Below are 20,324 nucleotides of genomic sequence, written 5' to 3'. Positions count from 1 at the left end.
GCTAATCATGGTGAAATGCCAAGTCGCCATTCACTGGAGAGCAACTCGATTGCCAACCACGAAAAATTGGATAGCGAGTGTTACACATTGTAAAACACAATTGGAGGCATACTGGGAACAGCTGCAGGTGAGATCCCGCCCCAGCGGCTTATGGGAGCCGTTGGTAGACTGGCTGAATACTGTGGAATTAGACGATTTTTAAACAGACACAACTGATATACAGGCCCCACACCTGACACGAGTCTGGGATCCCACTACACATTATTACATCCGTACCTAACCGTGAGACGTCGTTTGATGACCAAACATACTAACAGTGAAATGTACTGCTATTGGCTCTACCCGAAATGTGCTATATCCGTGATGACAGGCTGTAGCAATATGGCCTGTAGACCACATGGTGACCACTGATTGTCTTGCTGAATGTCATTGTTTTGTTCTTCTTTTGTGTTACAAATGCAAATAAAAATAATTGTTAAAAAAAATCTAATTCAGAGTTGGCAGTTGGCTCAAATGTCACATTGAAGTCTCCTGTGACTATCGCACAAGCATCAAGAGTTAAGGCATTGAGGGTGTTTTCAAGTGACACTAGGGTAGGCGAGTCCTTGTTCACACCTATAAACCTGTTGTAAACATTAAATATGTAGACATAGCTATTTTCTTTAGATAAACCATAGCCAAGCAAATCAGGTGAAATGTCCGGGAGATTTTGCAATTGAAAGCGTTTTTCACCCAGTTGATTAAGCCCCAAGCTGGGAGACCTCTCCCCTGGCAGGGCAAAAAATGTGTGTAGCCAGGTCCATTTACTGGCTCAACACACCAGGATTCTTGGAACAAACAAACTTCGTGAGTATCTATAAAGGGGCTCCAGTTAGTATCAGCAGGTTTAGATTTAATTCCAGGAACATTCACCAAAGTACACTTCATGAGTTCTTGGCAATGGTCCTAGAGATTGAGCTATATAGGGCCTGTGAGCTGACAGTTTTATGAGTTGCTGCTTGTGCTGCAGACTGAGTGAAAGGGCTAACAAAGTCATTATGGACGTGGCTGGCGAAATCAAGGTAATGCGCAACAGCCAGTCATTTTCCTCAAGCGGTGATGGTGAAAAACTCCCAACATTGGTGGCCTCTACAAGACTTAGGGGGGCACGGTCCCCTATGCCATGTTGCAAAGCTGCTCGAGAGGGTGTCTTGGAAATCGGGGATTGTAATCAAGAGGGTTGGTTGTGCCACCATTGTATGTATCTGGTGAGGATTTAAACTGAATATTAGAGTCATGGGGTGGAAATGATTGTGCTTCCAAAGCCAAAAGGCCGTCCACCACATCCTGATCTTTCAGGGTCAATTTAATGCTACCGTGGACCCCTTGGAGGTTGGTCACGCATTGGGCAAAGGATATGCCTAAGCAAATGAGGGAGAGACACTTACGGTTGTGGCGAATCCAGTGCTTCACCTTATTGAGCCGCTAGCTTCGGGCAGGTTTTTTCCGTTGCTCAGGATGCCCTCTACCTCCACTCTGAGAACTTTAATGGAATCCAGGGCGCAGCTTTCTGCAGCATGCCACTTGGCAATTTTCCCCACGGGCCCTTGGTCTGCAACCATGTCCTGGGCCTTTCTTTTATCCATTACTGCTGTGAAAAGCTTAAGTCAGGTGCTCACAATTATAGCTGGAGGGGTGGGCTTCAAATAGATAGAACCAAGGGAGGGTTGGCTCTGCCCTGCCTCTTTCTGTCACTGACGAGCGCATGACGGATCCGCCCTTGGCACTGGCGTGGCCCTCGCGCATCCCGTGCAGCAGGTATTGAAAACGCGCCTTATAGCGCTCCCGAGGTACAGGTAAAATGAGTTGCAGGGGCTTCTTGCCTGCCCCTCAGAGTTCTGGTACAACCAGTCCCTTGCTGGTGCGCTTCTATTCCCCTGCCCAGCGGGTGTTGAAAACATGCTATACAGTGCTCCCGGGGCACAGGTGAAACGATTTGCAGGAGATTCTTGCCAATGCCTGCCCTTCAGAGTTCTGGGACAGCGAGTCTCTTTCTGGTGCTGCTTCTGTGCTCCCCTCGGAATGCCAATTTGGGCGAGTCAGGGTTTCAGAGAAATTACCAGTGTTTGTGACAGGTTCAAGCATTCCCTCCATCACCTCTTTAGTTTTCTCAGAGCATCTTCTGCTAGTCAGACTTCATTGGAAATGCATGTCAGGATGTTCACCAGGTGATGTGTGGAGCACTGCAGCCAGATCAGATGCCGCAAGATCGTTCAAGCTATGAGAGGATTGAACATGTGAAAAGACTCATTAGCCTCACTGAGCCCAGAACATCAATGTAAAGATTTGTTTCTGGACCATATGTGCTTCTCAAGGCGTGCCGGATGCTGCAGAAGTCTCTTTGCACACAGCTAGTTATTTTTTTAACCCCGCCCATGTGTCGGCCGGCCCGGCCGGCCGGCGGTATGGTGGGCGTGTGCACCACGGGGGAATTCCAGTCGCGCCCAAAGGGTTAAAACACATGTGTGTGTGTATATTTGCTAACAAAAACAAAGTTTTACAGTGATGTTATAGTTAGGTGAAAATGTCAGTTAAATATACTATTTTAAACTTCAAAATCCACAAACTGAAGTAACTATTACTTGTACACTTGCCATGCTCAGTGATGTCGTTAATGAGGTCACTTCAGATGTCATCTGTGATGTTATCAGCGATATCATAGAACATGTCATGAGTAATGTAATATGCAAATTCATAAGCAGTGCATGGCAAGTGCATTTTTTGGAGGGAGTGCATATTTACTATTTTGACTCCAGTCTTTCATGAAAGTGTTATCACTTTCACTTACAATTCCTACCACACAAACTCTGTATGAAACATTTGTGTTTTCATTTTCGGTCAAGCCTACCAGAAAGCTCCTGCTGACCTATTATGGGCTTTCCAATAACTTGGAGGGACTTACAGCCCGCCCATTCCTTTCCATTGGTTGGCTTTATTGTCAATCTTATTTGCTTTTTTGCTTTTTCGATGGCATTCCTTGTCCAAATTTTGATTGTCCTCCCCTGGAGTATAACCTCTTGACCATCTCTCTGATTAGCTGGCTTTCATGCTTCCACTGCTCACTTTTAGCTAACTCCTTTTTTCTTTTTTGTTAAACATTCCTTGAGTGTCAATATATTTTTTAGCTTTCTCCTTCTTTCCCAGTGTGCATCCTCCAAAGATCCCTGTGTTGCTGTCACTTTTGTGAGCTTCCTGCTCTTTTGTGTGCTTCTCCCCCGAGTTTTTCTGTTCCCTGCTCTCCATGTGCATCTTTCTATGTGTGCTTCTCCCTGCCTCAGTGTTACTCTCTCCCTTGTGCAATTATTTTTCCCTCCTCACTCACTTTCCCCACTCGCTCTTCCATTATCCCCTTAAACCATTGCAGTCCTTTTCTTTTTTTGATTTTGCACTTTCGGACTAAAACATAGTACAAAAATGATTTGCTCATGCATACCACCTTACTTTCTTACTTCATCCAGTACAGAGTGAGGACAACATATGCACATGCATACCACCTTACTTTCTTACTTCATCCAATACAGAGTGCAACATATGCACATGCATTCCACATTACTTTCTTACTTCATCCAGTAGAGAGTGAGGGCAACATATGCACATGTATATCACCTTACCTCTTTGCTTCATCCAGTATAGAGTGAGGACAACATATGCACATGCATACCACCTTACCTCCTTACTTCATACAGTACAGAGTGAGGGCAACATGTACGCATGGGATGCCACCTTACTTTACTTCATACAGTACAGAGTGAGGACAACATATGCACATGCATACCACCTTACCTCCTTACTTCATACAGTACAGAGTGAGGGCAACATGTATGCATGGGGTGCCATCTTACTTTACTTCATACAGTACAGAGTGAGGGCAACATGTACGCATGGGGTGCCATCTTACTTTACTTTATACAGTACAGAGTGAGGGCCACATGTCCGCATGGGATGCCACCTTACTTCCTTACTTCATACAGTACAGAGTGAGGGCAACATGTACGCATGGGTGCCATCTTATTGTACTTCATACAGTACAGAGTGAGGGCAACATGTACGCATGGGATGCCACCTTACTTCCTTACTTCATACAGTACAGAGTGAGGGCAACATGTACGCATGGGTGCCATCTTATTGTACTTCATACAGTACAGAGTGAGGGCAACATGTACGCATGGGGTGCCATCTTACTTTACTTCATACAGTACAGAGTGAGGGCAACATTACGCATGGGATGCCACCTTACTTTACTTCATACAGTACAGAGTGAGGGCAACATGTATGCATGGGATGCCACCTTACTTCCTTACTTCATACAGTACAGACTGAGGGCAACATGTACGCATGGGATGCCATCTTATTGTACTTCATACAGTACAGAGTGAGGGCAACATGTACGCATGGGGTGCCATCTTACTTTACTTCATACAGTACAGAGTGAGGGCAACATTACGCATGGGATGCCACCTTACTTTACTTCATACAGTACAGAGTGAGGGCAACACGTATGCATGGGATGCCACCTTACTTCCTTACGTCATACAGTACAGACTGAGGGCAACATGTACGCATGGGATGCCATCTTACTTTACTTTATACAGTACAGAGTGAGGGCAACATGTACGCATTGGATGCCACCTTACTTTACTTCATACAGTACAGAGTGAGAGCAACATGTATGCATGGGATGCCACCTTACTTTACTTCATCCAGTACAGAATGAGGGTAACATGTACGCATGGGATCGCACCTTACCTCCTTACTTCATCCAGTTCAGAGTGAGGGCAACATGTACGCATGGGATGCCACCTTACTTCTTTACTTCATACAGTACAGAGGGCAGCATTGACCCTACTTCCTTCCTTACTACATCCGGTACGGAGTGATACCACCTTACCTCGCCCAGTGCACTAATGCAACATGTACACACATGTTCCACCTTACAACTTTATCTAGTGTAGATCGAGGACAACCCATGCAGACATATTTTCATCATCTTTAGCGTGACAGCAATATGTGCTCATCATGTACCACCTGATAACTTCCTCCAGTAGAGAGCTTCATCCACTGCAGTATAAGAGTACAACCCCCTTCCAACACACATGTGCCACAACTGATAGGAAATCAACCATGTTTGGCCTTAATATTTTGTTATGATTTTCCTTCTCCATACTTACACATTTGTCCTCACTGTGCACCTTAAATCAGTAAACACACATTTCCACTGTTTGAAAATTGCAAACCATTCACAGCCACCTTGTAGTCGTGATCTTTTGTAGAAATGACTGCAGGCCGATGAATAGGACCAGCCTTGAAACCCTTGTGCCATCCAAAAGGTTACAGTATGTCTCCATGGCTTCATTGATATTGCTTTCCAATCCTGTGCTTTTGTTAAAGAATCCACTGCATTCAGGGCTATCTCACCTCAATGGACACACACCATTAACTAAATTCTGAGGTTAGTGGAAGGAAATGATAGAGTGATGTGGTGTTTCTGATGGCATGGGGCTATCTAGTATCTATAACAACTTGTATTTTTAATGTTAAACCCTACAAGTAAACAGGATAAGATAACTCGTGCAGAAGATGGATGTACTCTATGTTCAGGAGTTTGGGCATACGACTGCAGGTGATTTGTTGTAGATCATATTTATTGTTACATGATATAGATGCAAGTTCAATATTTCATTCGGACTAGTGGCAAAAAAGACCTCTTTACTCCAGTATTGGAACTTCCATAGATTCACATGCCTGAATTATTCCCCTTCGTCAAGACGGGAGTCTCCGGTATATCAAAAAGCAATGCAAAGCAGTATAGCAAACTGAAAAAAAGGCCTAGGCCCATTATAAAGCATTTCACAAGTGCCCTTTCAGAATCTCCTTTGGACTTTTAGCGCCAGTGGACAAAATGGTCAGTGCAAATTAGGGAAAGATGGCCCAATTAGGGAAGTGGGGAGGCGAGTGGTAACTAACTAAGATAAAAAAGTTGGGAACCTGCACTTATTTCTTTATTTTTTACCAGCTGAGCACTGATCCACCTGGTGAGAATGTCTGCCTTCAGAAGAGCTAGGAAATATTTATAACGTGCTTTTTATCCTCTTAAAACATGTTAATTAGAATAGGTTTCGAGGATGCGGCATGCAACAGAAAGTATTGTTTTCTTATTTAAGATATGAAAACTCTCTTGTACCACTCTACTACCCTCCCTACACAGACTAGGATAAAACTAGTTTGTTATAAAGACACTAAGTTGATAGAGAAAGAGTCACCAGGGGAAGCAAGGACGTGGTCACTGCTTTTGAACATGTTATCTGTGTTTTCTCATTTTGTGTAGGTGCTGGGCCTGTCTCAGGGGAGTGTGAGTGATATGTTGTCCCGGCCTAAGCCCTGGAGTAAACTAACCCAAAAGGGGCGTGAACCTTTTATCCGGATGCAGTTGTGGCTTACAGATCAGCTTGGCCAAGGTCTTATCCAACAATCTATGCCATCCCAAGGTAAGGTCTCATCACAAGTCCCAAAGGGTATTGTTTCCAAAGAGCACCACTTTGACCTGCGGTGGCCACCATAAAAAAAGGGTGGTGGGGCGGTGGAGGGAATGTGGGAGGGGTCACACTGGGGGTTGCGCCGCCTATCCTTTACTTGCCTGGTCTCAGCAGCCCAAGGGACAGACTCCTATCCAAATTCCCGTGCTGCATAGCAGCGCAGGGATTGGCCTGAGAGGGCTGGAAAGACACCCCGCTCAGTCCAGGGAGTTTGTGGGGTTTCTCCAGCTTGGCTGCTCAATACGGCATTGTCTAGAGAAAACCGAAGTGCGCATGTGTGTTTTGGTCAGCTTGAGTCGGCCGAACAAACGCACATGAGCACTTAGGGAGTGGAGTGAAGTACATGTAGCACTTCCCCCCCTACCATGCCTCAGCTCCGCCCCTCCCTACAGTGCTGGCTCAGAGCCAGCAAATGCAAAATACATTGATGCAAGAGCATAGTTTTATGTTTTTTCATTTGATGGCTCTGAGCCAGGCAGTGGTGCGACGCTCTTCCACGATAGCAGATGAGCCGCCACTGACTTTGATACATAAGCATCCAAAACACAAGGCGAGACATTAGTGTAATACATCTGAAAGGTAAGAAATACAAAATGTGGGGAACTGAAATGTGTTGTCAAATTATATTAAAAATGGCAAGTGCTGGTATGTGGGTTTGTCGATGTGAGTGCTTTACCACTGTTAAGTACCATTTTAGCACACAGTGACTCGCTGTTCTTAGACACAATAACTGTTATTAATCTTAAATGGGATGTTCAACTTACTAATTTTGGCAGCATCGGAGCACCTATATGAAACCACCACAACAGGCAGCAATGGGCACACGGTATCACAGCAGGGAGCTGCAAATATTGTCCTTGTTCTGGGGTGAGGGTGCTTCAGTCTGTTGGCACCAGAAGCATTTTTGCTTCTGGTGCCAATAATGCTTGTGCCGGTACTGATTGTGAAAATGTATTTCTGTCCCTCAAGGTCTGTGGTACGGTCCTACTATCACAAACTCGTTGAAACCTGTAATTGTGGTTTAGGGCTGCAGCGTTGTATTAGCATGACAACATATCACACGCAAATAACCTCAAGACACAAAGTTGTGAAAAAAATTGTAACAGCTTCCCGAGCACAGATTGTACCGTGTTGTACTGCTACACAATGTGGCAAGCATGTCCGACATCATTGTGGGAGCTCACTATTGACCACATCCGCGCCCTTGTTGTACATTCTCTGTTCTGCAGGCATGTGCAAAATGATCTTATGCATACTTTTTTTTTTATATAATTAACATAACCAGCAAAAATCTCTACCTGGCATATCTTCCTGTAAAATAATCTTCTGACTGATTGATGTCAGACTACCAAACACTTGCCCCTCCTTCCGCAAGGACTGTGAATTTGACTGGATTTAGGAATTTGTTGAGGGAAATTTTGTTTTCAAAACTATCTGTTCACAATGAACTCTTTATTCTGGTTCCGGTTTTCCTTAACTGACTTCACAGGGGAGACCGTCTTGACTTGTTTACTTATTACAGACATGCCCCCAGTATATTGGGGCATGGATTCAAATAGGGAAATTTTGCTGCATTTTAGCAGTACTTTATTTTGCTATTGCATGTATTTTTATCAAGTTTTGGGGAACTTGATAAAAAATAAATTCTCCCTGGGCCTGCCACGTCTTCCGTGGGCCCTAATCATTAAAGAAAATGCATGCCCCTCTTTGGCCCGCCACGTGCCCTATGAACGGCAGTCCCTATTAATAAAAATTAAAAAAATACCCCATGGGCCTGCTGTGTGCCCTGTGGGCAGCAGGCACTAAACATTTTTTTTAATGCCCCTGGACCCGCTGCCTGCCCTGTGGGCGGCGGTCCCTAATCATTGAAAAAGTATGCTTACCCCCCCTGGGCCTGCCACGTGTCACATGGACAACAGGCCCTGTTCATTTAAAAAAAGGAAATGCCCCCTGGGCCCGTCGTGTGCCCCGTGGGTCCAAACTTTGATAAAAAGTAATGCTTCCTGGGCGGCGGGCTCAAGAGGGGGAGTACATTTTGTAACGGGGAACGCGGGGCCCCAAAGGGCATGTATTTTTTATCAAGTTTCATTGAACTTACTAAAAAATAAATTCCCCCTGGGCTAGCCGCGAGCCCTGTGGGCAGTGGGCCCTAATCATTAAAAGAAATTCATCATGCCCCTTATGCCCACCGTGTGCCCTGTATGTGGAGGCTCCTAAACATAAAAAAAAGTAAATGCCCAGCTGGTACTGCCACCCGTGCCCGTCGGGCCCTCAACAAAAGGAATGTCCCGTCACCCCTCTTCCCCCAGGCCCGCCATTCCCGTGTGCAACAGGCACAAAACATTTTTGTTTAAAATAAATGCCCCCTGCGCCCGCCACCTGTGAGTGGCCTAAACATAAAAAATTAAGAAATCTCATCTGGGCCAAGTGGCCCCCAGGCCCTAAAAATTTCCAAGCCACAAACATTTACTTTTATAAGCAGCTGTGACTAGTACAAGGACAGCTGGGGCAAAAATAAGCACTCTCAAAGCCAATAGGTCTCGCCTATGTATAGCCTTATTGTACAACAGCGTGGCTGCTGCTCAGCATAGATAAAAGTTAGTGGGGTAAAGGAGAGTGGCGTGAAGCAGAGTGTGGTAAAGTTGAGTAGATTGGAGTGTTGTGCAGTGAGGTAGAGTGGTGTACAGTAGAGTTGACTGTTGTGGAGTGGAGTGGCGTGGAGGGAGTAGAGTGGAAGGAAGTAGAGTGTTGTGAAGTGGCTTAGAGTGTTGTAGAGTGATGTAGACGGTGTTGCGTAGAGTGGAGTAGAATGTTGTAGAGTAGAGTGGCGTAGAGCAGAGTAGATTGCCATAGAGTTGAATGGCATAGAGTGGAGTAGTATAGGAGAGACGGGTGGCGTAGGGTGGAGTAGTGCATTGTAGAATATAGTGGAGTAAAGTGGCATAGAGTGTCGTAGAATGGAGTAGTGTTGTAGAGTGGCGTAGAGTGGAGTAGAGTGCTGTAGAGTGAAGTGGCATAGAGTGGAGTGGGGGTTTAATGCAGAAGAGCATCATAAAGTGAAGTATCGCACAGTGTAGTGCCGTACAGTGGCCTAGAGTGAAGTGGCATAAATTAGAGTGTGGCAGAGTAGACTGTGGCAGAGTGCAGTGGTGTAGAGTGCATTGGTTTTGAGTAAAGTGGTGTAGAATGCATTGGCAAAGACAGCAGCGCCGTGAACCTCCCACTTTAGCAGCCAAAATCTGGAAAGGAGTTTGTGATGGGCCTCTTTTGTCAACAGTTCAGCAGAAAAAAAGGCTCTAATTAATGTGAACGGTTGGGTGGGTGGTTGGTTGGGTGAGTGAGTGAAAAGACTCATGTATAGGTTTGTGAGTGAAAGGGTGGAGAAATGGATGAATGAAAGAGTGAAAAGATGAATGTAAGGATGGGTGAGTGAATGCACGGATGAGTGAAAGCGGGTTGGATGGATGGATAACAGTGTGGATGGATGGATAAGTGAAAGAATGAATGAATGAAAGGGAGGTTGGCTGGGTGGATGAAAGGGTGAATGGATGGATGAGTGAAAGGGTGAATGGATGGATGATTGACAGGGTGAATGAATGATGAGAAAGAATTGATGGATAAGTGAAATGGGTGCTGAAACATCGTGAACCCCCAACTTTAGAAGCTACAGTGGGGTTGCGCTCTTGATAGGCCTCTTCTGTCTGCAACTTGGCAGACAAAGAGGAGTGAGAGGATGGATGTGTGGGTGAAGGGGTGGATGGATGGATGGGTGGATCAGTGAAAGAATGGATGGATGAGTGATAGGGAGGGTAGATGGATGAATGGATGGATGGCTGAGTGAAAGGGTGGATGGATGAGAGTGAAAGGATGGAAGTCTGAGTGAAAGAGAAGGTCGATGGATTGATGGATGGGATGAGTGAAAGGGGGGATGGACAGATGGATTGCATGAAAGGGTGGATGGATAAGGAAAAGGATGAGGGGATGAGTGAAAGTATGAATGAACGAGTGAAAGGAAGGATAAATTAAAGGGTGGATGGATGAGTGAAAAGTGGGGTGGATAGAAGGATTAAAGGATTGATGGATGAATGAAAGAATGGATGGATAAGTGAAAGGGAGGGTGGATGGATAGATGAGTGAGAAGAGGAATGAATGAAAGAGTAGATGGAGTGTGCGTGGTTGGGTGGAAGGATGAGTGAAAGTATGAATGATTGGATGGTTGAGTGAAAGGGTGGATGGATGAGTGAAAGGGAGAACGGATGGAGTGAGTCCAAGAATGGATGTAGTGAAAGAAAGAATGGATGGATGAATGGATGAATGACGGAAAGGGTGGATGGAGAGGTGGATGAGTGAAAGGGTGGATGGATGGGCTTGGAGATGGATGCAGAGGTTTGGAAAATGGTGGATGGACGGACGGAATGGTGAAAGACTGAATGATAGATGAATGAATGACAGAATATAAAGGTGAAATTGTGGATATTAGCAGGTGGATGGAAGGATGAATAGATGGATCCATGGATGGAAGAGACTAGAGAGCCCTTCTGGGGTGGGTCGTGATAACTTCTTTGTTTGCTTGGTGCCATAAGAGCTTTGTTTTGAAGTGGGGGGGGGGTATTTAAATTTTCTGGCTACTCCCTTGGACGTAGAGTGCAGTGATGTAGAGTAGAGTGTTACAGAGTGCAGTGGCATAGAGCTTAGCAGTGCAGGTTAGAGTGCAGTGGTGTAGATCAGAATGGTGTAGAGTGCAGTGGCGAGGAGAGCAGTGGTGCGGAGAAGAATAGAATTGCGTAGATTGCAGAGGCGTAGAGTGCAGTGTTCAAGTTTATTTAAATTTGCAAAATTACTTAAAACTCTTGCAATGATATTCAACAAGCAATACAAAAAGTAGGAATGCACATTAATTTAAAAGAATGTAACGTCTTGTATCAGATTTAAATAAGTATAGTAAATCTTTATCATCAACTGAAGTGAAAACAGATCAATAAAGTGCAAGCTGGATTCTAGCGTGTTATCGCCCTTATCCACAATAAAACGTTAAGAAGCATAGGAAACCATAACACCCACTGAGGTAGAAGAGCAAGGATGCACACAGATGCAGAAGAATAAAACATCTTGCAACAAGATTTTATGGCAGCTGTAAATGGCATAGAGTGCAGTGGCTTAGAGTAGAGTGATGCAGAGTAGAGTCGTTCAGAGAGCAGGGGCGTAGAGTACAGTTTGCAGAGTAGAATAGGTGGCATAGAGTACAGTGATGTAGAGCGCAATGGTGTAGAGGGTCGTAGAGTGCAGTAGAGTAGACTGGCGCAGAGTAGAGTGGTACAGAGTACAGTGGCGCAGCAGTGGTGCAAAGTGCAGTGGTGTAGAGTATTGCAGAGTAAAGTGGCAAAGAGTGCAGTGGCTAAGTGCATAGAGTGCATTGGTTTTGAGTAAAGTAGGGCAGAGTCCATAGGCGTAGAGTGCAGTGATGTTGAGTAGAGTGCATTAGCGCTTAGTAGAGTGTAGTGGCATAGAGTAGATTGGTTCAGAGTAGTGTGGAGTGGTGCACGTTAGAGTACTGTAGCGTAGATTAGAGGGGTGTAGAGTGCATTTTAGAATAGAGTAGCATAGAGTAGAGTGGTTTAGAGTGCAGAGTTGATTAGATTGGCGTTGAGCGGATTGGCATGGAGTGCATTGGTGTGGAGTGGCGTGGTACAGAGTAGAGTGCATTGGCGTATAGTGCAGTGGTGCATAGTAGAGTAGTGTGGGGTAGAGTGCATTGGCATATAGTAGAACGGTGTAGAGAAGAGAGGCGTAGAGTGGAGTGGTGCAGAGTAGAGTGCAAGAACGCAGTGTGGAGTGGAGTATCATAGTGGGGAGTAGTTTAGAGTAGAGTGGAGTGGCGTAAAGTGGAATATGCATAGTGTGGTACCAAACTGCCATTAGCGACAACACTTCAAATGAAATGACAATAGCATTTGTACGGACATACAGTTGTATTGATAAAAGTATACAGCGCACAAACTACAATGCGTGAAAATGTCATCACCTAGTGTATTGGCTTGTTTTGATCATATTAATATATTTGTTTCAAACACGCTTCAGAATTACCCAAAAATGTGCTTCCTTTGTGCTTTCCTAATTCTGATATATTCTGGAATATCTGCACAGTTATTATACAGACATTTACATTTTGTTGTGTGCTTGTAAAAAATAGCAACATCTTACAGCCTTCCTCAAGCATTCCCTCAGTAGCCAGCATGTGTGTCACATAAATCCTCTCATTTTGAAGCCAGAGAAAGAAAATTTGACATTTGACCTCTGTCTTTGAAAACACAGCAAATGCGACAAGAATAGAACAAGATTTAAAGGTTTGTTTACAGAAATCCAGTACTGGTGGAGGAATGCTGCAAATGTGGTATGGGCAAGGGAACCTATGAACTCAAGCTGGACAACATAAAACAAATAGAGCCAGAAAATAGAAATCAAGCAAGTGTGAGTTACAAACCACAAAGCGAATGGTAAGCAAGGGCTGAATGCATTCCCAAGGAAGCTTTCCGAATGTTCCTAAGATGATTTTAGCAAATCAGACAGTTGTGCTGTCTTGTAGTCTTCGACCTAAAAAGGTTTGCATTTGGCAACACATGAGGGGGCGAGGCAGGTACTGATCCTTCCAACCATTTTCTGGTTGTCCACCTCAAGGCCACAACATGTTTCAAATAGAGGTAGCTGTACCACAGGAAGAGCGGACCCCTTTTTGAACCAGTTACCACTCCTACTAGTTGGTTATTTGAGCAATTGACTGTGATAGTAAGTTGTGGTAACAAGCCATTTATACATTACATTCTGCCTCCCAAATATGAGGAGGAATCCCCTTCCACAACTCATCCCATTTGCAGTTTACATTAGATCGCAATAACTGTTTTACGACCAAGAAAGCCTTTCCCAACTTGTAAAACGCCGTTAATACTAGAGGTTGGTGGAGTTATATAAAGGCTCAGCAAGATTCCATGAAGTTCCGCCAATAAGCAGAATATATGAATTGCGCTGGTCGTGCTGTAATTTAGTGCCAGTAGCGCAAGCAGCGCCAACACCACCATTCGGTGCGCAAGAATGTGAGGCCATTCGAGTTGGTATTGCTGCTACTTGAGTAGAAAATCTCCTCAAGCTGCGGCAAATCTACTGAAGAAGCAGTCATCTGACCGCAACCGCTTGTGACCGCCTGCATTAGAAAATGGCGCTAGGGGATGCCAAATCTTGCTTGCATTTCTGGAGCCTCACTGGAAAATCCGCCACCTGATGATTGCTGGGATTTGGACGGAACTCCTCAAAACAAGAGCAACAAAGAGCCACCAAATTTTGCCAATTCCGCCCAACCCTAGTTGCTACATTGTGAAAAGCCGTTTTGCAGTCCTGGTTTTTGGGGATTACAGGCTATGTTCATGAGGCCACTGGTACATTTTGCTTGGGATTTTATGGCATGCATTTGTTTCACCTGTGACTTTTCATCTGACAGTCATTGATGATGTGGATAGTGATTCAGTTTTACATATTTGTGAAAAGCACAGTGCAAATTGAATAACCCCCACTATAGGCTGTGTAGAGGAAAATAATGTTTACAATAGTTTTGAGAGGGTTCACTGAGTTCGAGATTTGCTGAGACCTATCTTACAAGGACAGTGAGGTTATTTTGGAGAAGAATGCTTTTCATTCAGTGCAAGTTGGCATTGTGGATTGAACTAGAGAATACCTTACCCTTTGCTTGCCCCTTAAAGGGATAGTATTCAGAGTTTGCCCTCTTTTCAACTTGGGAGCATTAAGTGACCTTAAAAGGTATTTTTCTGTCACTCACCTTAGAACGTTTTATATGGTCACATAAAAAACTAAAGTGACAATAGCACTCTGGCGCATTCATTTTTGGACAAATAGAACAATCTTCTAGTTCTACTTTTTTATGGCGGTTGAGAAAGATAAAAAAACCAACAAGGTGATGGATGGAACGCTTGAATTAATCTCAGCCACTGGGTATCACCTCCCTATCCATCATTTTTCACACACCATGCCACCTCAGTTTGGACCCAGCCATATGCAATCCATTCTTGAACCTGCTCCTCATGGGAAGAGTCCAGCCCGAATTGTTAGGGCAGGGCCTCCATGAACTGTGGAGCACAAGCAACCCAGGACTGGTTTCTTCCTTATTAGCGTGTCCCCAGTGAGAAACATAGGCACACTTTGCTGTAATACCACATAGGCCGAAACCATACCAAAAGGTTGGCCTGGACTGCCAGGGAGGGAGGGATGTAAGTAATGGAAGAAAGGGAGTAGGACTCAGAGTAATGCAATTACCGGTAAGTAATTGAGGCATTACCTCCTCGTCCCTCCCTTGCTTCCATTCCTTACTCATTGAGATGTACAAAGCCAATCAGGACAACCAAAGAAGGTATGCAAAAACAGGTTTATTAAAAAACACAGACAACAAGGACAAACCACTATTCAGGAACCATAGCGGAAAGAACCTTATACCCAAAAACATCAGCACAGTCAACTTCCCAGCCAATCCTGTAATGAGAGGCAAAGGTCAACGGCGAAGCCCAGGTGGCAGCCCGGCAAATCTCATAAATGGAAGGCCCTTGGACCTCAGCACAGGACGCCGCCATGGACCGAGTGGAACAATCCTGAACCCCCAAAGGAGAAAGGTGCCCTGCCGCCTTGTACGCCAAAGCAATCAGAGACCAAATCCAAAGACTCAAAGAAGGAGTAGAAGGACGCAAACCCCGAAGCACAGGCCCAAAATTTACAAAAAGCGAATCAGAGAGACGGAAAGGAGCGGCACGCTCCAAATAGACCAGGAGAGCCCTCCGAACATCCAAAGAGTGCAGCTGCACCTCAGACTCCGATGACGGGGAATTAAAAAAGGAAGGAAGGACCAACTCCTGATCCCTGTGGAACTGAGACTCCACCTTAGGACGAAAGGAAAGTACTGGTTTCAAAACGATCCTGTCCTAAAAAACCCGACAAAAAGGGTGTTTGGAAGAAAGAGCACCCAGTTCACCCAGGCGGCGAGCAGATGAAATGGCCACCAAAAAGGTCTTGAAGGACAAAAGGCGCAGGTCCACAGAAAGCAAGGGCTCGAAGGGAGGGGACAGGCCCAGTCCCCTAAACAGGCAACCAAACAACCCTCCAGGATCCGAGATATTGTCCCAAGAGCTCCGAAACGCCTTAATTGCAGCCCACTGCAAACGAAGGGAAGAAACTTTCAAACAGAAGGCAGCACCATCCTGGAGAAACAGCATCACCTCAAACAAAGAAGAGGAAGCAGGGTCCAAACCCTGGTCACGACACCACCGACTGAAAGAACGCCAGTGCCTCAGGTAAGACTTGTTGGTCGACGGGCGCCTAACCCCTGCAGAGTCAAGCCAGACGGAACCCCTTTACGCAGCAGACCTAACCGTTCAACCTCCAGGCCGCCAAGCGCATCCTGGCCAAACCATCCTGCTGCAACACCGGGAACACCAAAGGGGACGGAGACAGAGGCAGCAACCACTCCACCTCCGACCTCATCTCTACCAGGAGAGGAAACAGGAGGCGCAAGGCCAAGCCGGAGCCACCAGAATCACTGAAGCCCCCAAGGATCGGACCCTCAGCAGGCAGCGGAGAAGAAGGGGGAAGTGAGGAAAAGCATACAGAAGCCCGCGAGGCCAAGGGCAGGAGAGACCATCCACCGCCCAGGCTGACCCCTCCCGACTGCGGGAGACAAACCGGGGCACCTTGGCATCGCCCACACACGCGAAGAGGTCCACCACTGGAACACCGCGGATCCACAAACAACTCTTGACGGAGGCAGAAATCCACAGAGGGCGGGATGGCCCTGCTGAGGGCATCTGCCAGGGAATTGGACATCCCTCGAATATGAATCGCCGAGAGCGCCATCAGAGGAGACTCCGCCCAATCGAACAACTGCCTCGCCACCAGAGAGGAGGACCTGGTTCCTCCCTGCCTGTTCACGTAAGCCATGGCAGTGACGTTGTCCGTCCTGACTAGAACAACGGAACCCTGCAGAAACCGGGAGAAGGCCAACAGAGCCAAACGGACCGCCTCCTAACTTCCTCCAGTTCGATGACATCCTGCTCTGAGTAGGAGACTAGAAACCCCTAGATCGATGAACCCCCAGCCAGGCCCTCCACCCCGAGAGGCTGGCATCCATTGTAACCATAACAGGAGCCAGAGGAGGAGAGAGAGAAACTCCCATCAGCAGATGACCCCGAAACAGCCACCAACCCAGAGCCGTCCTTATCTGAGGGGACACCGGGATCGGAGAAGAGATGGGGAGGCAATGGGGAGACCAATGCGTCAGAACATGAGCCATCAGTGTGTGCAAATGAAACCTGGCCCACGGAACCAGAAAAACCGTGGCCGCCATATCCCCCTGCACCTGGAGCCAACGAGCCGCCACCTGAACCGGGCCGGACAGAAGAGACAGGATGTGTGAATGAATCTTGTCCACCCGAGCCTCGGGCAGATTGATCACCCCCAAATCCGTCCTAAACCGAGCCCCAATGAAGAGCCGATCTTGGGAAGGAACAAGGAACGACTTCCCCACATTGATAAGAAAGCTGTGCTCCCTCAACACAGCCAGAACCACCTCTGTGTGACTGAGAGCCAACCGGAACGAGGGAGCATGAACTAACCAATCGTCCAGGTAAGGATGAAGAAATATCCCCTGACTGTGCACCAGGGCCACCAACGGAGACAGAAGCTTGGTGAAGACCCGAGGAGTGGACTTCAGCCCGAATGGCAAAACCGCCAACTGGAAGTGGGAGTCGCAAAACGTGAAGTGGCACACTGGAACATGAAGGTAGGCGTCCTGCAGATCGATAGACGTCATGAGGTCCCGGGCCCCCACCAACAGAATGATGGACTGCAAAGTTACCATTTTGAAGTGAACAGTCCGAACCCAACCATTCACCCTCTTGAGGTCCAAAACAGGCCGGAATCCCCCTGGCATCTTCTGGACCAGATACAAAATGGAATAACAACCCTGACCCTGTTGTGCCAGAGGGACCAGTGTGATTGCCTTCTTCGCCAGAAAATACCGAATCCCCTCCAGAAGAGCCTCCCGCTTCGCTGGGGACCTGGGGATAGGAGTACGGATGGTGCCCCAGCCGGGCGGAATAGCAACAAAGTCGATAAGATAACCTCTCTTGATAATAGTCAACGCCCAGAGATCCTTCACATCCAGCCACCAAGCCTCCAGGAAAGACAACAGCCTCCCGCCCACAGGTCTTGAGGTCGAAATGCCGTCGACGTCAGGACTTCCTCTTGAAGGCATCCGATGGATCCTTGGGACCAGCCATCGCAGAAGACTTCTTGGGCTGGAACTTGTGCCGACGGGCCGAAAAGGTCCTTGAGGACTGCCGGGAAGACTGGAAGGAAGGAGCCGGATTCCAGAAGAGGCAAGAGCCAGACGCAGACGCCTTGCCCTTGTACGTCAGAGCATGCTTACAATCTTTGAAGGCCTTAGTGATCATACTGTCCAGCTGTTCACCATAAGCATCTTGTCATCAAAGGGGATCTTAAGGAGAGAGGACTTCTCCGAAGAATCAGCCTTCCAGTCACACATCCACAAATTCCTGCGAGCTAAAACCAAGGAACCAGAAGCCATGGCCAAAGACCGAAGCACATCCCAAGAGACTTCAGCCAAGAGTTTGGCCTGCTGCTCCATATGGACAAGCAAGCCAGAGCAGTCAGTCTCCTCCTGAATAACTGTGGCCAGCTTCCCAAAGTCAGACACCAACGATTGTCCCACATAAGCAGAGTAAACGCCAGCACGCATAGATAAGTTACCAGCAGAAAAGGCCTTCTTCAGCGCCCCATCCACTTTCTTATCAGTAGCATCAGCAGGAGAACAATCCTCTGGATTGATAGCCGTATGACCAATCAGGGTGGCCAACATGGCATCCACTTTGACAGAGTGAGGAAGAGAGACCTCCCGCTTCTCCAGGGAGTAAAGCTTCTGCAAAAAGTGAGGAACTGAAGAGCGCTCCAGATCTCCCCATTCTCCCAAAATCAAGTCCTTGATGCGACCATGAAAGGGTATAGCGAGCACAGGGGGCTTAACATACTGTGGAAATATGTCATCCGACCCCACGGGAGCAGAGAAAGGCGAAAACCCCAAGTTCTCCCTAACGTGTTGGAGAATCGCAGGAACCTCTTCCCTACGAACAGACTTCCCTGAAGAGGTAGAAGGCCTGGCAGCACCTGAAGAAGAAGAGTCCTCAGCGGGAGAGTCCACCGGACCCACCGCAGCATGAGAAGACCTGCGTTTAGTAGGAATCCTGTCATCCAGAGCACGAGCCACAACAGCCTCAATCATGCCCTGCACCTCAGAAGCTGACAGCAGGGCAGAAGAATCACCTGGACCCTGGGACCTAGTCTGGCGAGCCAGAATAGGCGCCTCATACTCAAAAGAGGAGGACAAAACATGCAGGCGTTAGGTAGCACGCTTCGCCATGATGACATTGCAACCAGAATTACAGCAGAGTCATGTATAAATAGGGAGCTGCCCAGGAACCCACCAATAGGTACGAAAAACTGGGAGGAAACCCCGGAAAACCAATGAAACAGAGGCAAAGTAGAGTGTAAAAAAAAGAAAACCCAATCAGCAAACACACTTAAGTATAAAAACGGCCTCACACGAGGCCCTTACTCTAATGAGGACCAGAAACAGCCAGCCGAGTATCCCAGCCGTCCCCACTGCTGCTGCTTCCCATTCCTGCCTCTCACCCGAAAAGACAGCCCCAGCCACCCAGGGCCGATGACTCCGTCAGCCGGACCCCGTCTGCTGCTGTAGAGTGCACCGCTACTCCAGACGCGGTGAGGACAGGTCCCGCGCCATCCAGGCCGGCACCGCCAGCCCCAGCAGGCAGAATGCAATGAGGGAGAAGACACCCCCATGAAGAATCGAAAACAAAGAAGAAACTCGAACAAGAAGACCGCAGCACCGCAAACGGCCAGCGCTTAGTACGCGTGTCTCAACAGGTGAACAAAGAAAGAACAGGAGGTTTGAGGGGGGTGGGGGCTACCTATAGTCCCCTTGTGATAAATCACATGGTATGGGTGTCTGGTGAGGCAGGGATGCTTCAATGCGTAAGTAATGGAAGCGAGGGAGGGATGAGGAGGTAATAAATGTTATACTTGGTTAAAATTTCACTTACATCTTACTGACCCTAGGCTGTCCAGGAACTTGTCTTGCCTGTGAATTCGAAGTTGAGATTATTTTATGGCATGTAGTAGCTCATTTCTAGGCAGTCAGTCACATTTTGTTGCTTGTGAGCAAGTTTGTTTTCCTTCTTTTTGCAGGATATGGTCATTTTTGTTTCCGACGATGTGATTAGAAGGCCATTTCAATCTCCTTCACTAAATCTTCCGCCCTCTATTGTTTGTTATCTTCTTGTATTGTGGCTATCCCATTGGAAACAGAAGAACTGTTGAGTTTGATCATTTTCAGTTGAGTTGTGCTCTGTTGATTTAGACTTCATACATTGTAAGGATGTTTGTGAATTTGATCCTCACTTGACTTTCTGCCTTCGTAGTTTTACTGAGCTCAGGATTGCATTGAAGAACGTGGCTGTACCTATTGGCTTATCCTCATGAGGCAGGCTGTGTGAGAAAACTGTTAGCAGTTGATGCCTTCCTGTCCCTCTTTTGAAGCCACCAATATATTGTAATGGGATATTTACTACACTGCGGGGTATGGGGGGGGGGCACTAAGGCTATTGC

At 46.8% G+C, this 20,324-nt stretch overlaps 1 protein-coding gene across 4 annotated transcripts in view; it reads left to right on the top strand.

The window, feature by feature from the left end:
* Positions 1–20,324, top strand: part of CUX2 (cut like homeobox 2) — an 854,685-nt gene that overhangs the window by 809,031 nt on the left and 25,330 nt on the right. For all 4 annotated transcript variants that reach the window (XM_078667470.1, XM_078667473.1, XM_078667472.1 and 1 more), the window contains one exon: positions 6,365–6,524. In XM_078667470.1, the coding sequence (XP_078523596.1) occupies positions 6,365–6,524 (160 nt within the window). The remainder of the gene's footprint in view (positions 1–6,364; positions 6,525–20,324) is intronic.

This window comes from Lissotriton helveticus, chromosome 11, assembly GCF_964261635.1.
Source record: "Lissotriton helveticus chromosome 11, aLisHel1.1, whole genome shotgun sequence".
Lineage (NCBI taxonomy): Eukaryota > Metazoa > Chordata > Amphibia > Caudata > Salamandridae > Lissotriton > Lissotriton helveticus.
This window is presented reverse-complemented; position numbering and strand designations above follow the sequence as displayed.